Consider the following 17955-nt stretch of genomic DNA (forward strand, 5'->3'; position numbering starts at 1 on the left):
CAAGAGAAGAGAGGAAAAAAACAAACCTTTAGGAGCACATATCCTGACACATTTGAGATTTCATGGTGTTTGTTATTCTTTTATTACTGGTAAGAAAGGAGCAAACGAGGCCTCAGTCAAGTACTGCTTTAAAGTTTATAGTCAAACAGTAATGCTATGTAATGCAGCCTATTCAAAGAAAACAACAAGAAGTCACACCAAACTGTAAAATGATTTATTTTCACTGCAATTGTACTACCATCTCAGGTGCTACGAAGTATTTTGCCTTCTGAAGCATTCTGGAAATTACAAATAGAAACAGGTATTTGTACAGACTTTGTAAGCTCCTGTGTTCACGTGTAGGCACCCAAGTACCTTTAAAAATCTTGAAGGTCTACATTACATGTAGCTCCTTCACTGATGGATTTCTCATCTTCCAAGCTACCTGTCACTTCTTGTATATGTCAACAAAAGGGTTGCTGTTTTCCTGCAAGACAAACCCTCAAGTTACTTCAGTGAAAGAAAACTAAGTTTCCATAGGTCTGCTTATAAACCTTTTCTACCAACAGAGAACAAAGATTTTAAAAGCAGACACTATCAACAGTAACATAATCTTATGTCTAAAACAATCTAACAATGCACTTATGCCACCTTCCTGCACATACACTCGCCCACCCCAAAACAACCTTATGCACCCCACCCTGGCTTACACCAGCTTCTACTGTATTTTCCCCCTAAGCTGATTCCTTGCAATCTAGCTATGCCATAAGCAATTTTCTCGCTCAGTCTTCCCCTCCAATTTCTGCACGGGTCCTCCTTTATCCATGAACATAACTATGTAAGAGCATGCATTATCAAAATTGATATTGTATGTTTTCAAGCAAGAGATTTTTTGGCATTTAAGTATCTTTAATAGCCAAATTTCCATTGCCCTTAATACGAATAAGGTAGTTTGAGAATTTTATGCCTCAACACACCACAATAAAACTTACAGAAGAACGAGGACAAAAACCTTTTTCGGTACTTTATTCTTTAGTTTGCCTTCTAAAGATCTCTGAGTTTTCTACTTAAGTATTCATGCAAACATATAAAACCTCTTTCCTTGTCACCCTCTAATAACTTGCCCCAGAAACAAGATGCTGTCCAGGACTGCTATTTAAAAGAAAGCAACTGTCATACTAAAAATTAATTTCTCAAGATCAAAAATTCACAAGGGACTATTGAAAGGATATAGGTAAATTTATCTTAATCCAGCTATGACAGTGCAGAAAAAGGCTATTTTTCCAGTTGCATTTTTAACTTTCTTTTCTTTTTTAAACCAGGCATTAACACTTAAAAATAAAAATAAAAGTTTTGCACTCTGGCTCTAGAGCTGTAACACTCTTTTCTTACTGGGAAAAATAAGAATAATTTAACTAATAAGATGCAATTCCCACCTCCCCCCAGACTACCGAACTAAAATATACAACTTCACTTAGAAACTCAAAGGACTGAAAGAGAAGGGGAAAAAAAATATCTTGAAATTCAAGAGCTGAAACTTTTAATCTGAAAGCCGGCTTTCAAACAACTAAAACCTCAAAACCTTACTTTAAACTTGAAGACAAACATCACAGGAAGATGTAAAACATCAAATCAAGAAGATGGGATGCTGTCTACATAACTTTGTTTTTCCAAAGAACAGAGCTTTAAAAAGTTCAGAACAGTCTTGAGATGTGTGCAGATGAACATTATCTCAGCCACTCTTCTGGTAAGAACTCTGAAGAACTGCACCCCAACGACACCAATAGTGGTAAGATGCAGGCTGGTTTCATAACATGAATGTTTCCCCACACATGGGCAGAATGCAAACCATAGTTGTTTATTCTTGGTGTACCAGGTATTTGAGGATTATTTCTTCTCCAAGGTTACAGTGGCACCATTGGATATCTTTCATATTTATCATATATTTATATCAAAAAGTACAGAATATGCATTCTGCAGATGCATGGATGAGAAATAATGATAACACAAACTACAGTAAGTTCATTAATACAATTTTTATAGTGGACACTGATGCACAAACTCTGAAATCAGAACTTGTCCAAACCTTCAAGACTATTCTCTTTGATTTTGAAAAGGCAAAGCAGGAATTAAGATAAAAATCCAAAATTACACTGCACTATGATTTCATGTAGACTCTACATTTGGAAAGCTTTCATTGACATAGCAGGCTAGTCTGAAGAAAAATGTTTCTTATCAAATGGCTATTATAAACCTCTATGCTTGTTTTTTTAAAGCTTCCCTTGAAATAAAGAATACACTTACTGGTTTTTCAAGTACAATTGGATGATCAGGCAGAAACTCTGGCTTCTTCTGAGAGAGCGAAACGCTTGAAAGCTCCAAGAGGAAATCTCTGCTGTATTTGATCCTTTCTGTAAATACACATAATTAAGCTCAATATTGATGCTTAATGCTCACAAGTTGAGAATACAGAGAACTGATGTGTCTTCTTGTTAAAGAGGGACATAAACGTAGTAAGGGACATGGGGAAATACTGGTGTTAGGTGGATGGCTGGACTAGATGATTTTGGAGGTCTTTTCCCCCATCTTGGTAATTCAATGATTTTAGACAAAAAAATCTGCTTTTATATAAAAGGCAGTATTAAAAGCAATACTAACTTAAGCCTGATCTTGTATGTTGGTAGTAAATTGCATAGCACCTCATTTTATTTCTGTCACACTGACTTAGTAAATACAGTAGACTGTTCCAAGCTATTAAGGGTTTGGGTTTTGTTTGTTTTTTTTTTTCAGTACAAAAGAATGCAAAAAGTGAGCCCAATTTTATGCTACAGACTCCCTGTAATTTGTTCAACAAGGAAATACCAGTAGTTGGTCTCGGAACCCTGGAAGACAGCCTCTTTGTAACTCACACAGAAGTAGCATGTTTCTACAAGGCAAATCAAACTTCAGTCTCATTACTCTACCACTGGAGGTTTCCCAGCTCACTTGTGGCAAACATTTCCACTTACATGGAATGTTATGGGAAAAACAATAATGTTTCACACTGCTCTTAAACTGTGTTATAGAAAGGAAACAAAACTCTCAACTAATCATAAAAGAAAATCAACCAATATGTAGCCCACAACCCTTCAAAATTCATATGCCCTCTACCCAGAAAACACAAATCTGACAAACATCTGCTTACAATGCGTTGTTACCTTTTTTTGCATCCAATTCCTGTTTGGGTTGAAGAGGCACTGTGTTTTGAGTTAAGATCTTCATTTCAGTCACTTCAGATAACTAAAATAGGGAGCAAAACTGTTAACAGGAATAGGGGTCAAGTAAAAAGTCCAAGAGATTTCACTTGAATGTGTAAAACATTTCTTATTACTGGTTATATATAATAAGGGAACAGTTCAACTACTTACAGAGCAGTGCAGGTATTACTTATTACTTATATTAGAAGGAATACGCACATTTGAAACAGCAATCATTCAGATAGGATTTTACAATGCTATTGCTGTTTTTTAATAACAACACAAATATCTCCTCCTCACTTATCTAACCTAAACGCTGCCAGAATCCAGAGAATAATAAGAGGAGGACGAAAGACTTTCCTTCACACAGAATGAGAGATTTGGATTCCCACACAATGATTTAGTGGAGAGTTGTTAGGGTAGTATACTTTGGTTGCAGTTAGATTTGATGATCTTTAAGGTCTTTCCCAACCTGTGCAATTCTATGATTCTATGAAATATTTCATAAGCAGTAAGACCAAGATTTACAGTACAACACTGAGTTCCATCTGGCTAAAAACAACAACAACAACAACAACAAAAAAAAAAACAACAAAAAAAAACCCCACACCATCTTGAAATCAGTATTTGGGAAAGTATGGAAACAGTTTCCCCTCCGAAATTTGTTTTGGTTCCTGAAAAGTTACACAGGGGTTTGGCCAAGGAACTGAGAAACTAGGAAGGACTGGAAGTTTTGCAAAGCACTTCTTTTCAAAACCCAAGATAAAAGAAATCACAAAAACCAATACGTACATCACTACGTCTTAAACTTCTCTGCACTGATTGTTCATCTTAAAACAGATCTCCCAACCCCCTCCAAAAAAAAAAAAAGTCTTTCATTTTTTCTCAAATACCTACGTTTGTAAAAAGCAGGAGCTGTTTATTTTTTTTGAAAAAGATAGCAGCCAACACTCAGTATTTTAACTGCACTACTAGTTTTCAGGGGGCGCTAAGCACATTGCAGTCAGAGATAAGAATTATGAAATGGTAAAATATTTTAGCATTACCCTGCTCATACTTCCACTTTCTGTGGTTGACCAGTTACCTTTTCCACAGGGAAAAAAATCTGAAAGATCTAGGGATTTAGAAGGATTAAGTTACCAGCGAGTCATGCTGCTAATTCTAACTGCCACTTTCTGATTTCTGAGCAGTCGTGGCAAATCTGAGCTATTAAGAAGCACCTTCAAAGTACAGCAAAGGAAGGTGTATTAAAACACTCTCAAGGCCACAGCAATTTATAGTAATGTGTGAGACTGTCATCACAGTATTGGCCAAGGAATTTTAATCTCATTTTGAGGCAGATGGGGAAGGCAGGCAAGAACTGAGGAAACAGGAAGGACTGGATGTTTTGGAATGCACTTCTTTTTAAAACCCAAGATAAAAGAAACCCCCAAAAGCCACAGCAATTTATAGTGGTGTGTGAGACCTTGTCACCACAACATTTCTTCCTACACCACTGGCATCACTGCACTCTGCCAACCGCTTTCTAATATCACAATTTATGGTATGTGTGGTTTTCAATTCAAGACCTAAATAGTGGAGAATCACCACATGCAAAAACAGTCTTTTACATGCTCGCATGTGAAATGCATCTAAGAGAATGGAATTAATCTATAAAGAACAGCCCTACATCACTGCATGTACTTTCAAAACTCTAAAGTTCATTTTCACATTACACTTAAGTTGCAAGTTAGAACTGTCAGAGCCTGGTCAAGCCTTTCCTTCCATATTAGATGATGTAGTGAACTCAGCCCTCTCCCTATCTTTTCTTTCAAAACTGCTTTGTATATCATGAAGGAATAAAAGCAATACTTGGCTTTAAATTATTCACAGTGCAAAATCCAGGAGAAGCTCTATCTGGATTCTCAGGCACTTACACTCCCTGAACATCATTTTGCCTGTCACAAAGGAAAACGTAATTTCACAGCTAGGATTTTTTGCCAGTAGCAGCTGTAGAGAAAACTCAAGCTTCAGTACTACCTCATGAAAACCTGAACACTTTCCACAGGCTACATATCTCAACTAATTTTTTTAATTAGTTAATTTTTAATTCTTTAAAACAGTTAATTAATCATTTAAATCAGGTTGTTCACTGCTACCTAGCTGCTCAAAAATTGACTTGAGAACAGTGTGGAACCTATCGTAGTTTGATTTTCTTCCTCTCTGCAAGCGGAAGCACTGCTAACAAAATACCTCCATTATTATACATCTGGTTGGAATCTCACACTTCTTTTTGACACTTCTAGTGTCAAACACCCAGATTTAAGGACAGCGTTAGCTAGAAATACCACTTTTCACTGAGAAACACAAAGGTTCCACCCAACTTTATTTCATGGCATGCTGTAACACGCACCTTCATCAGCTTTGTCATTCAGTATTTACTCAGTACTCACCCAGTCAACCTTACTCTGCAAACATACTTGAGCATTGCTAGGTAATTCAGTCTGAAAGTTGAAAGCAACTTCTGATGCTGGCAAAGATAAGAGAAAACATTACAATAAAAGTACTGTAAATGTAACCTGCAATTTTATTTTGTGATACTTGCCTTCAGGGCATTACTTAAATTCAACTACAAAGAGATTATACAGGAATTCATTTATTCACACATTAAAAGCTCTAACTCACCACAGGACCAATTTTCCACTTCTACCATGAATTTTAACACAATATGATAAATTACTCAGTTTCTTTCTGCATTGATGATGCTGGCATTGTTTCTCCAGCCACTACAGATTTCCAACTTATTAATAGCTTCAGTAATGTAATACCCAGAATGCATAAACAGGTTTAAAAAACAAACCAACAAACAAATAATACATACACCTGATATAAATATTGCATTTGGCGAATTTTTTTTTGTTTTTTCCACTAACTTCTATGAAGGCTTGATAACAATACAGTAAAATTGAACAATAACCTGTTTGTTAAATTACATGCTTTTAATGTTTTCAACAGAAATAGTCAACTAACCCAAGAGTCCAAATTTAAGGCCTGATCTGGTTTCCTACAGTTTGCCAGATTTACAGATACAAAACCAGAAAACCTGATGTACTTTAAATTAAGATTTCATCGCAGAGATGATATAGAAAGACCAATGCACAGCTATACATCTCTGTAGTTTGAATAAATTAACTTTGAAACTCTAATAAACCTTACATACCCTTCCTATCTCCTTAAAAGAAACTGACGTTTCGTCTTAGCAAGCTACTTACCTTGTTTAGAAGGCAAATGGGACGCAGGTAGCGCTGGTTGGAGGGATTTGCCAACGAACTGCTGAGCTCCCTTCAGCATTTTGAAGTGCCACGCTTTAAAAAAAAAAAAAAAGCAGCAGGATAAATAAGCAAATAAATTCACAGGAAACTATCAAGTCCATGGGTTGAAACTACAGATATTAACGAAACTAAGAATTCCCCTGCGTTACAACCTTCTCAACTCAAGAAAAGATAAGGCTGAGAAGCTGTAGACAAAAACAGCAATGAAAACTCCTGTAGAATGAACTGAGACTGCTGACTTGGAAGATTAAATTTCATTTTATCCAAATTAAGAATGCTTACTTAAGGCTATATACTAGATACTAAATATGCACACAAAGCAATGCATGACTGATATCACAGAATCACAGAATGGTCAGGGTTGGAAGGGACTGCAAAGATCATGAATCTCCAACCCCCTGCCACAGGCAGGGCCACCAACTTCCACATTTAATACCAGCTCCAGCTGCCCAGGGCACCATCCAATCTGGCCTTGAACACCTCCAGGGACGGGGCATCCACAACCTCTCTGGGCAGCCTGTTCCAGCACCTCACCACTCTCACTGTAAAGAACTTCCCCCTGACATCCAACCCCTCCCTCAACTTAAAACCATTTCCCCTTTTCTTTGATATCTGCTGCATCAGAAGGTGGAAAAAGAAAACCCCAGTTTCCCCGTGTATCCTGAGGATAAATGGCATGCGTGCTGGTAGATTCTAGAATGAAGCAACCATTTTTAGAAAGCATTCTCCTGTAGAGCAAGACAAGATCACGTGTAGCAATGACAAACATCCCATTCTCTTCCTTGCCCCCAAATTTCCAAGGGTGCCCACAGAACCACACAGTCACAAATAAGGAAACTAAGAGAGGGCAATCTGGAAAGGGGCGAGATCAGTGCTGGTGCTAAGATAGCTCAACTTTGTCTTTTTTAAGTCCAGCAGGCACAAGGATGAAGCTACACAAGATCTCCACAAGTCACCCAGCCTAACCTTTTGCATTCTCACACTATTCTATCCTTGCAATACCAAGAAAAGCAGAGCAAGGCTGGCCTTGGCAGCACCGCCTCCATGAGGGAGCGTTACTCCAGGGCACCTGCCGCAGCCCAGGCTTTCTCCTCGCACAGCCCACAACCCGGCTCCCCGGCTCCCACCCGTTCCCGCCGCTCACCACCTCCCCCCGGCCCCCTGTGGGCCATCAGGATCCCGCTGCCCACCACCTTCAACCGCCTCCTCGGCCGCCCGAGCCCCGCCCGCCCCAGCCGGGCCCTCGCCGCAGCCGTTGAACGGTCACTGAGCGCCCGCCTGCCCGCGCCGCTCCCGGCGGGACTGCGCCCCGAGATACCCGTCCTCAACAGCGCAGCCCTGTTGCCTTGGGGCCTTACCGCAGAAATAAGGGGAAAGAGAGTGACTTTCGTACACAGTCCTAAGGCCTCCCCAGGTGCAGCCACCTCAATAAAGAAGAAAACACGCAGGCCCGAGAGAGCACGCACTGGAAACTGAAAAGCAGCCCAACCGCACCGTGTGTGACACCAGCGAACGGGCGCCAGCTGCTCACACGTGGCCGCGTCCTGCTTTGGAGTTCGAACGTGTTGCCCTTACAGCATGGCATCAGCATAGCATCGGCTCTGCTAACTCCCGAGGAGGCAGATCAGAATTTGCTGATGTTAGTTTCATAGATTCCAGGTTGTCACCTCATTTATTTAAATTCACAACATTAATGAAAAAATCCTTAACTTCTTAAATCTTCTAATTATTTTAGTGCATAAATTTCCTAACACTTCCTCTGACTCCAGAGGTTCAAAACAGGTATGCAAAATCATACAGCTTGATTACATAAACAGCAAATACCTCGATAAGGAATTTTATTACTAACGTTAGGATTTGCGATACTAATTTTCACCTATAAAGACTTTTTTTTTTGCTCCACCAACCATACTTTTGGCTACTACTACTTTTTTCTTCACTGCCTTTTTCTTCACTGCCACCTCTGAATTGTTTGCCTCAAGTCAGATGAGCAAAGTACAATACTGTCCCTGAAATGGAGGCTAATAGATACAGGTCTCATGTTCCCGTAGCATTTTTTTCCCTAACACAACACTTTCCACTTAGATTCCTGATACACAGTGCACCTTCACGTTCTTGAATAGGTATAGTACCTCTTCAAACCTGCTAACCTGCTTCCTGTCATTTGAAGTATGGTTTGGAGTCATCTCTCCCAAGTGTATCATTACTTTATATCGTATCATGTTTCTTCTGGCCCATGTCATCTGTTCTCTGAGGATTATAATGTAAAACAGTTACTTCCCTATCCAGATCAACCTTATGCTTTAGCGAAACCAGTGCTATTTATTAATTATTAATATGTAAGTGCGCATAAATGTTACATGTCTGCTGCTACTGCAGAACAGTTCCTGACAGAAAAGTCAGTGGGGCAGCCAAGACAAAGCTGCTTTCCCCCCCCTCCCCCCCCACAGGGCTTTTGCAGTTTTGAAAGAACGGTGTCACAGAATCACAGAATGGCCAGGGTTGGAAGGGACCTCAAGGATCATGAATCTCCAACCCCCCACCACAGGCAGGGCCACCAACCTCTTCATTTAACACTAGACCAGGCTGCCCAGGGCCCCATCCAACCTGACGTTGAACACCTCCAGAGATGGGGTCAGGTGCTGCAGAATGCTTCCATATGATCAACACAGCTTTTCTTGTGGTTTACATATCAAAATGACATTATGTACAGTGATGTAGTTTCACATGTCATTCTAGTATTTTTGTAGGTTTAGATATGCTGAGGATGGATTAAACAGTAGAAGCCATACTGGTGTATTTCACAAAGGCTGGGCTGCTGCTCCTGTTAGTACACAAAGGAAGGATAAGAGGACGGGGCAGAAATGGGGTACGAAGAGGAGAGAAATTGAGTGTGCCAGATAATTTGCCAGCTTGTTGTGTCTGGTACTGCTGGGAAGATGGAAATATTAGTGCTGGTAATGGCTGTTTTTTTGAGGCACTGATCATCCCAGCAGGAATAGTTATCACCTTGCACGCTGCCACCCTGACTTGGCAATGCCAGCAGTAGCAGTGAGGCCAGCTTTTCAGCATTCTGGCGCAGGCAGAGGGAGCACTGGACCACAGCCATTTCACAGAGCCCAGCAACCTGCTGGCTTAAGCCACCATGTACTTCGCTTAGAGAGAACCCTGCTTCTGACTGTGGTAAGTGGAAACATAAGTCGCTTTGTCCACTTTATCAGCTGCCTACCAGTTTCTCTGGTGCTGGTTTCATTCTTGCAGAAATTTCTGCTTCATTTGATGTTATTTATGTTCTTGCATTATGTGTTGATAGGCCAGTGATCTCTCAAATATGTGATACAAATAACTTGAACAACCAATACATAATCCTTAGTTAAGGATTATATATTTTATCCTTAGTCAAGGATTATATATAGCAAAATAGAAATATCGCAGCTTTTACTCATGTATGAGCAAAATTCAAATCTAAATGAAAAACAACAACAAAAATCTCTATTTGGTAAACTAATAGTTTTTTTTAATTATTTTTTTAACGTACTTTTTTGTACTCCTGAAGTATAAAGATTTGAGAGTTGTACAATCACATTTACTCTTTTTACTAGATACAGTTCAGGAAAGCACAAAGCACTAATGAAAAATGGTTTCCATACTGCACGTGTAAAAATGAGTGATTGCACATCTAAATGAGCATTTAATTGTAATTTTACATTATCTTCCAAATGAATGGCAGTTAGTAGCAGAGTGATGGTGTGCTGAAATGAAAGGACTCTCAGGCTAGCCTGGGGGCAGACCTGTAGTTGCAAGTTTTAAAAGACCTTTTCCGTGTAATTTGTCATTCAGTTGTGCCAGGTGTAATCAGTCTACTTGCATGTGTAGTTGTGATTTATGCATCAGTCCTTGTTGAGATTTTTTTTTTTTCCTAAGGCCACTTTCAAAGTAACTTCATCACACATCAAAAAATTTCCAATGCCATTTGTCTTCATTAGTCAGTCACTAGAAAAACACTGCAAGAAAAATGTGTGTGTGTGTATACATATAAATGTGCTTACTGAATATTTTGGTTGTATCTTGGTGAAGTGGTTACTTCAGCTGTACTTGTCATCAGCTTTTTCCTTGTCACTAGCACAAAGAAAGAATGCAAAAGCTTTCTTTTACTCCTGTCTGTTCCTAAAGTTGACCTCCTAACTATAAAGATTTTTCCTGATTTTCACAGATTTGAGAATTTAGAATATCGATAATGATGATTAATTGTATTCTTATAGATTAGAGAAACTGTTAAATTAAAAGCAGGAATTTATTGGTGCACTTAGTGCCTACAAAACATGTAACCAAAAGAGGTTTGAATGCTGATGATGAGTATACAATACTGCACCGAGTATGTTAATAAATGAAAATGTATTTTCTTCACATACAAAACTTTCACTTCTGTCAGCTCTCATGCTTCTCTTGGATTAAGATTTTAAGCTTTTCTTTAAAGTTAATTTTCTGGGATCATTAATTTTAACAGAATCTCAACATTTAGCCAGGCTGGATGTGGCTCTGGGCAGCCTGGTCTGGTGGTTGGCAACCCTGCACATAGCAGGGTCATTGAAACTAGATGATCATTGTGGTTCTTCTCAACCCAGGCCATTCTATGATTCTATGATTTGTCTTCCAATTTTCTAATCACTGTAAATGTGGAGAAAAATCTGGAAAACACCAATCGAAGTAATCATAAAAATGTCAATAAATCCCCAAAGGGCACATAAAAATAATTTTACAAATAAGTATACAAAAGATACGTAAACATTAAACAGTCATTATTTTGAGAAAGGACTGCCTTGCTCATCTTTCATCACTGTGAGATGGCAGTACTGAATTATAAAACTTAATTACTGCACCTAAACTGAACATTGCATTCAGGATTGTGTGAAATGAATGCTCTCAGCAATTGCAGACACTGAGCACTGGAATTTCAACTGACCTTATTTAGTAGGCTCTGAGAATCACCTGCTGTTCCTCCTTCAAGAAGAAGATCCCAAAACCTACAGACAGGAAGATGAAAAGGCAGAAATGTCACAGAAACCACAGAATCCATTATGTTACAGAGGTTTTACATCAGCATCTGTTGTCACTACCGGGACCAGCACTGGTGCTCCACACTTCTCAGAGTTGCCCTTTTGATTTTAGAAAGCTCAACTGTGTATCTGTTGAATGAACTAGAATGTGGAGGGCACATCTCAGACACAGAGCTGTATTTTGATAGAATCGCATTGGATAATGTGGAAGAAGATGCCATGGGACAGTTGATCCTAGAGAAGCAAAACTGCTGGATTACAGTAAATGGCTTAACAACTTTTGTGCATGCGAGAAGATCTTGATATTTTCTTCTAGTCTATGGATACATCCCTTGTTGGCTTATTTCGTACTAACAAAAACATGAAAATTTCAATCTGTGGTCCTACAAATCTTCAACTAAGAATCAACAAATGGATTAAAATTCATCCACATCTGTTGTTTCCAGAACAAAGTTCTGTAGTCTGTGCACAGACACCTGGTAGTAGAGAGATTAATAGAATATATTTAGATAGAAATAGATAATGTGTATTTTTATATATGCACAGGAAAAGAGACTTAAGCATTTCATAGTTCATAATATCCTGGAAGAGTTCCATTTGCTTTGGGAGAATGGAATTTTGAAATTGTGGCTTAATTTAGTGAAAATTTTGTACTTTTTATTTCCCCCATAGGTTTGGGCCAGAATTTCATCTGTTATTTGTATAGATTCCCCGTGAGCTTTTTCTATCTGATGTATCTGTCATAGCTTAATTACAAGACCTTTCTACTTGTACTGGAGTTAGTCTCTGAATTTTAAAACAAACTTCCAAGAGAAATCTGCTTATGTTCCAATAGTATGTAAAATTTTGCTTTCCAGTATTTCATTGATGGGAATTACTTCTAGTTCTTACACTGACTGAGATTACAGTCATAGCTTTTAATACCAGGAATTCAAATAACATAACTAAGAGTCACTTTAGATTGAGACAATACGATTCCAAAATTGCCACCCAACCCTGCACTGATAAGTCAGCATACAGTAAAATGGAGACAAGAGTCAAGACCAAGAGAATTATTAATATATACATATATATGTATCAACATTTGGATGTGATACAAGGAGTCCCTTTTTCAGCAGTTGTGCAAAAGCGTAGTTAATGTACAAATTACAGCCATCAGAACAGTGCATTCATATTTCTCAGATCTGAGATAATCTGTTTATGTTACAGCTGTGGGGAAAAATAGTTGTTAAAATTGTTGACAGTTTTATTTACAGACCAAATAGGAAATACAATTCCAACACAATAAACCAGTTACGTGTTCAGATGTGTGTGTATACATAAGAGGGTAAGAATGACATTAATGATTCTTCCACTATCACACACCTTGGTTTGTCATCCTAAAATATATTTTTGTAAAATGGCTAAGTAGAAGTTACCGAGTATTGAAAGTGAAGAATCCTGACCTCATTTATCTTTTCTTGCTTGTAAGGTAGGGCTGTCTTATAAGGAATCAGAATAAAGTTTCTGACTTATTCAAATTTTAATTTACTTAAAAGATTAATATTTCTATGTCTTTTAAGTGAATATCTGTCTTAAATCAGTTCACTCTGTTTTTCTAGTTGGTGGTGTACATCTAATATGCCGACAAACTCTCAGTCAATGTAAGTTCAGCACATGCTGAAGTTTCATGTGAGATGTCATCTCTGGTTCTGTGTTCTATGTGCATGTGTCTTAGGTTTTCAAAAGCACAGTACGGCAGAAGTGCTTTCCAGTCCTTTCTGTCTGCACCTGTATTTACTTATATTCTAAGACAGGTAATGCATCATGTCATACCCAGCAGATATGTTCTAATCTTGGAAAAGGACAGTGAGAACTACTGCAGCACCCTGCAGCTTCTTTCTGATTCGCACTTCCAATTCCCTGTGGAAGCAGGGCAAGAAAGAGGTGGGGGATGAGCCTCAGCCTTGTCCTCAAGTGGATTCTGGAGCACATACCTACCAGTAACACAGATATAACCTGGCTGTCCTGTGTGCTGTCCAAGACAGCAAATGTAAAAGCATCATTCTGTGCTTCACTGCCTGGAACTAAAAGCCCTTGCCAGGCAAACTATCCTGAGAGAACCAAGTTAGTACACTGGAGGGATCTGAGAAATAACAGCTAAGAGGCATAAGGTCTAGCATTTAGCAGCCTTCTTTTCTCTAGCAGAAACAGCGATTTGATAGCCAGTGAAACAACTCCCTGCCTGGCCTGGAATTCCTTGCAGCAGGAGCTAATTACCTGAAGTGGGAAAGCTCAGCAAATGTAGGATACTTTGTAGTACTGGAGTGCAATAAGGGAAAACTAATGCCCTGTGAGGCTTGGCATTCCCTGCTGGAGATTACCCAGCTAACAGAAGATAGAAACCGTACAGTTTATGCTCCAATACCCTCAGCGTTTACTTACTGCCAGTCACCTAATCTTGCCACTTCATTGTAGCAATGGACCCATCAATTTAGGACAGAAGGGTCTTTTGGCCGAGATTTTCTCATCCATATACTCTGAGCCTTATCCTGTTAGTTACTCTGCTCTTCTTAAACACTCACAAAGGCAGAGGAAAAGCAGAGTCACCGAACAGCAAATACAGGAGGAGGTCAGAAGCAAAATCATTGCCAATCTCATCAACCAAACATAGGTTTAATTGAAGACACAGAAAGCAAAAGCAGTGCCTGGTAAACATATTCTGTAAATGAAGCCCTACACCCATCACAGGAATCAAAAATAATCTGATATTTTGAATATAGCAGTCCTGAGTGTGTGCACTGGAAAAAGTTCACTCCCTGCAAAACAGTAACCTAAAGTCTTTGACATTATTGAGAATGAATAGAATAGAGTATTTTTATGGCCCCCTAATGGCACAATTGAGAGTTTTAGATTCATCTTACAAAAAATAAGAAGAAAACAGATCAAAAAAATCAGATCACTTTCTCATTTTCATGTAGGAAATACTGTTTGATTAAGAACAGTCCCTTCCCTGAGCATATACTATTTAAATCTCTATGAGGATATTTTATCACTTTCTTCTTCCTTTGCCTGCTCTCAATAATCAGCATTAGCAATGGTCTAGTACACTTACTGCAGTGTTAAATGTATGTACATATATCTATCTATGAGCTATTCTGGGCATAACAAGAATAAGAATTGTTCTGTGGTAATATCTTTTGTTTCAGAGCTGCAAACTCTTCCTCATATCAGTGCACTGTAAGTACTGTGGCTTCTAGCCTGGCTCTTTCTCTGGCTCAGCAGTGGGCAGTGTCATACAACACAGGGCTGTTCTGTCTGTGCGTGACAGCAGCATTGATTTTTCTGCACTCAGCGAAGCATAAGATAAGAGTTCTCCACACTTAACCTGCCCTGTCTTCTTAATGCTAAAAGCATAGGAAAATCCAGCAGTTCACATGACAGAGTCTGAATTAGGTGAGGTTACAGTATTCCTTCTCGAACTCATGATGGAGGACTATGAATTGGAAATCTTTCACTTCCTCCCAAAATGAGATATATGCCAACCTTTCAATTTGGAGTTTCAATTACACTGAATTGTGGGAACTTTTGCTTTACTTCCAGACCATTTCTAATCTTATTTGAAATGGAAAGGCTGCATAGTGTTTTTGGGTGGTTTAATATGTTAAAATCACAATATACTTAATGGTTACCTGTTCTGCATTTTACTCTAAAAACAAAGGCAAGTAAACGGTTTATTCTCATTATCACCAGATCTACATAGTGTGATAACTAGGCCATTTCTGCCTTTGCAAAATAAATTATTGTTTGCACATCTGAGGTTTTACTATAAATAATAGCTGTGATATTATATATTTTTAAGTTTGGGGAAAGAAAAAAAAAAAGGAACCTCATTTGTAAGGTTTGTGTCTTCTTCAGTATCAGCCTGGTGACGTGTTGACTTGCTGCAAGGACCAGGCAATGGGCCCTATTTTGTACCAGTCCTTTTACTGGTGACAGGACGTTTTGAACAAAACTGGAACTATTCTGAATGGAAATGTAGATTCCAGTGATTTTTTCAGGACACCTCCAGTATCTTGTCTGTTTAGCAATATGTAAATGAGACCACTTCAGTGTTTTTCTAATCAGAATAAAATTAATGAATCTGGGGACAGTTCTCACGCTATCCCTGTATAAGATAGTATGTACAAAGTGATGCTTACAGTGATGAATGTTTTATTAACCTTATCAGGGCTGGAAAAGAATCATAGAATGGTTTGGATTGGAAGGGACCTTTAAGATCACCTAGTTCCAACCTCCTGCTATAGGAAGGGACACCTCCCTGTAGACAAAGTTGCTCACAGCTCCATCCAGCCTGGCTTTGAATGGTTCCAGGGAGGGGGCATCCACAGCCTCACTGGGCAACCTGTTCCAGTGTCTCACCACCCTCACAGTAAAGACTTTCTAATACCGAGTCTAAATCTACCCTCTTCCATCTTAAAGCCATTTCTCTTTGTACTATTGCTACCTGCCCATATAAAAGGTCTCTCCCTAGCTTTCCTGTAGGCCCCCCTCAGGTACCGGAAGGCTGCTGTAACGTACCTCAGAGCCTACAGAAGGCTGACTGCACACAAACGTAGGAAGAGATTAAAGCCTAACAATGATGAGAACTCTTTTTGTTTTTCTTTTTTCTGTGTGTGTGTGTGTGTATGTGAGAGATCTCTGGCCAAAATCTAAGCCATTTCACAGCATACTATGGCATGTCACAGCATACTAGGCTGCCCAGAGAGGTTGTGGATGCCCCGTCCTTGGAGGTGTTCAAGGCCAGGTCGGATGGTGCCTGGGCAGCCTGGTTTAGCATTAAACGTGGAGGTTGGTGGCCCTGCATGTGGCAGGGGGGTTGGAGATTCATGATCCTTGACGTCCCTTCCAACCCTGGCCATTCTGTGATTCTGTATGTAATTTATTCTGTACCATGCATGTATTTTTAATAGTTTTGCTTAACTCCATTATCATCCAAATGTCCAGTTTAGAGGATCTAAATACAACATTACATAGATTTGTAAACATTACATAGCTTTGTAAAGGGGGACATGCAGGGGACATACACAAGCATGATCAAATCTCAGAGCGGGCTCTCGCTTCCACAGGTGTTGCAGCTCCTTAATGTTTTACTTAATACGCACTGAAACAAAAACAAAAGACAGTTAAATCTTAGAGAATGAAAAATGTAAGTTAAATATCAATGCATAAAGCACAATTGACCGTCCCAGCAAAGTAACAGTAGTGCACATTTATGTTAAAGGACACAGTACTGTTTTCTGCCTCCTTATTAACAAAGGTGCATAAGCAGCACTGCGGGCTCTCATAGCCCTCTTCAGCAATGATTAGGGATAGCCAAGTAATTTTTTAATGGGAAAAAATCTGACAATGCCAGTTTAGCAAACTCAGTTTTCTATAGTGAAGACTCCTAAGGTGATTGCATGTCAAAGCAATACAGACACAGATCTCTTGAAAACCTACATACACTGTTGGCTTACCTGGGGAATACTTGTGGTGCTGTGCCATGCAGCCTGCTCAGGGTAGGAGGCTCCAAGCTAGCAGAGCCTTTCAGGAAGTGCACAGTCCCTTTCAAGTTGATATGCAATAGAAGTTTTAGTAAAGATTCATTTCTTTAAGGTGCTTTATGCTTTATCTCTCTGAAATGGTCAGAAGTTACGATGGGCATGTTATAAATACACCTCTTAAATGGGCAAAAATTTCCAGTACTTAATGAGTTTGAGGCTGGAATAAATTACATGTAGTAATATCAATCAGAGATTAAAAAATGAAAACGTCAAGAAAAAGCACAACAATCTTGTCACAAAAATAAAAATAACTGAGTATTACATAAGTAAAATACTAGGGGTAAATACTGTAAAAACAATTTTTAAATTTTCTATTTAGGTTATTACTTTTTTTTTATTATTTTTTATTTTTTAAGACAGAAATGGACATATGGCTGGAGAGACGTGTGTGTGTAAGAGGCTTCATCAAATACCAGAGAAAGTTTAAAAATGCTGCTTCAGGAATACTAGAAGTTCAGCCTGGTCTTGCTGTGAAGGCAGCACGCTGTGCCTTTGGGCCTGGACCTCTAAGCCTGATAGCATCTTCTTTCTCACAGAGTTTCTACTCAAAACAGTCTTGAAATTTCTTCACACATTACTGTCCCTAGCAGATATCCCAAGGGAAATAAGCAACATGCCCTCTGAGGTGTTTTTCTAACCTCAGTGCTCTGTCTTTCCCTCAGCTTTTTAGACAGTGAGAAACGCACTCAACTTTAAGCTGGAACTGCAGCTGTGTCATTACAAATTGATACAAAGCTATGAAAAAGAGCCAGCATTATTTTTACTTAGAAATACATTATTTTTTCAC

The 17955-nt window shown here is 38.9% G+C and overlaps 1 protein-coding gene across 1 annotated transcript; it reads right to left on the minus strand.

Annotated features, from left to right (window-relative positions):
* Positions 1-230: 230 nt before the first annotated feature.
* Positions 231-16677, minus strand: CUNH8orf88 (chromosome unknown C8orf88 homolog). The gene is made up of 7 exons (XM_042870021.1): positions 16650-16677; positions 11490-11550; positions 6467-6559; positions 5648-5724; positions 3177-3258; positions 2284-2390; positions 231-466 (listed from the first exon to the last, which is right to left on the minus strand). The coding sequence occupies exons 3-7, from the start codon at positions 6543-6545 to the stop codon at positions 428-430; spliced, it is 384 nt and encodes a 127-aa protein (XP_042725955.1). The 5' UTR covers positions 6546-6559; positions 11490-11550; positions 16650-16677; the 3' UTR covers positions 231-427.
* Between the last annotated feature and the right edge of the window lie 1278 nt (positions 16678-17955).

This window comes from Lagopus leucura, unplaced genomic scaffold (genome assembly GCF_019238085.1).
Source record: "Lagopus leucura isolate 7727_CA_CO unplaced genomic scaffold, USGS_WTPT01 Super-Scaffold_100002, whole genome shotgun sequence".
NCBI lineage: Eukaryota > Metazoa > Chordata > Aves > Galliformes > Phasianidae > Lagopus > Lagopus leucura.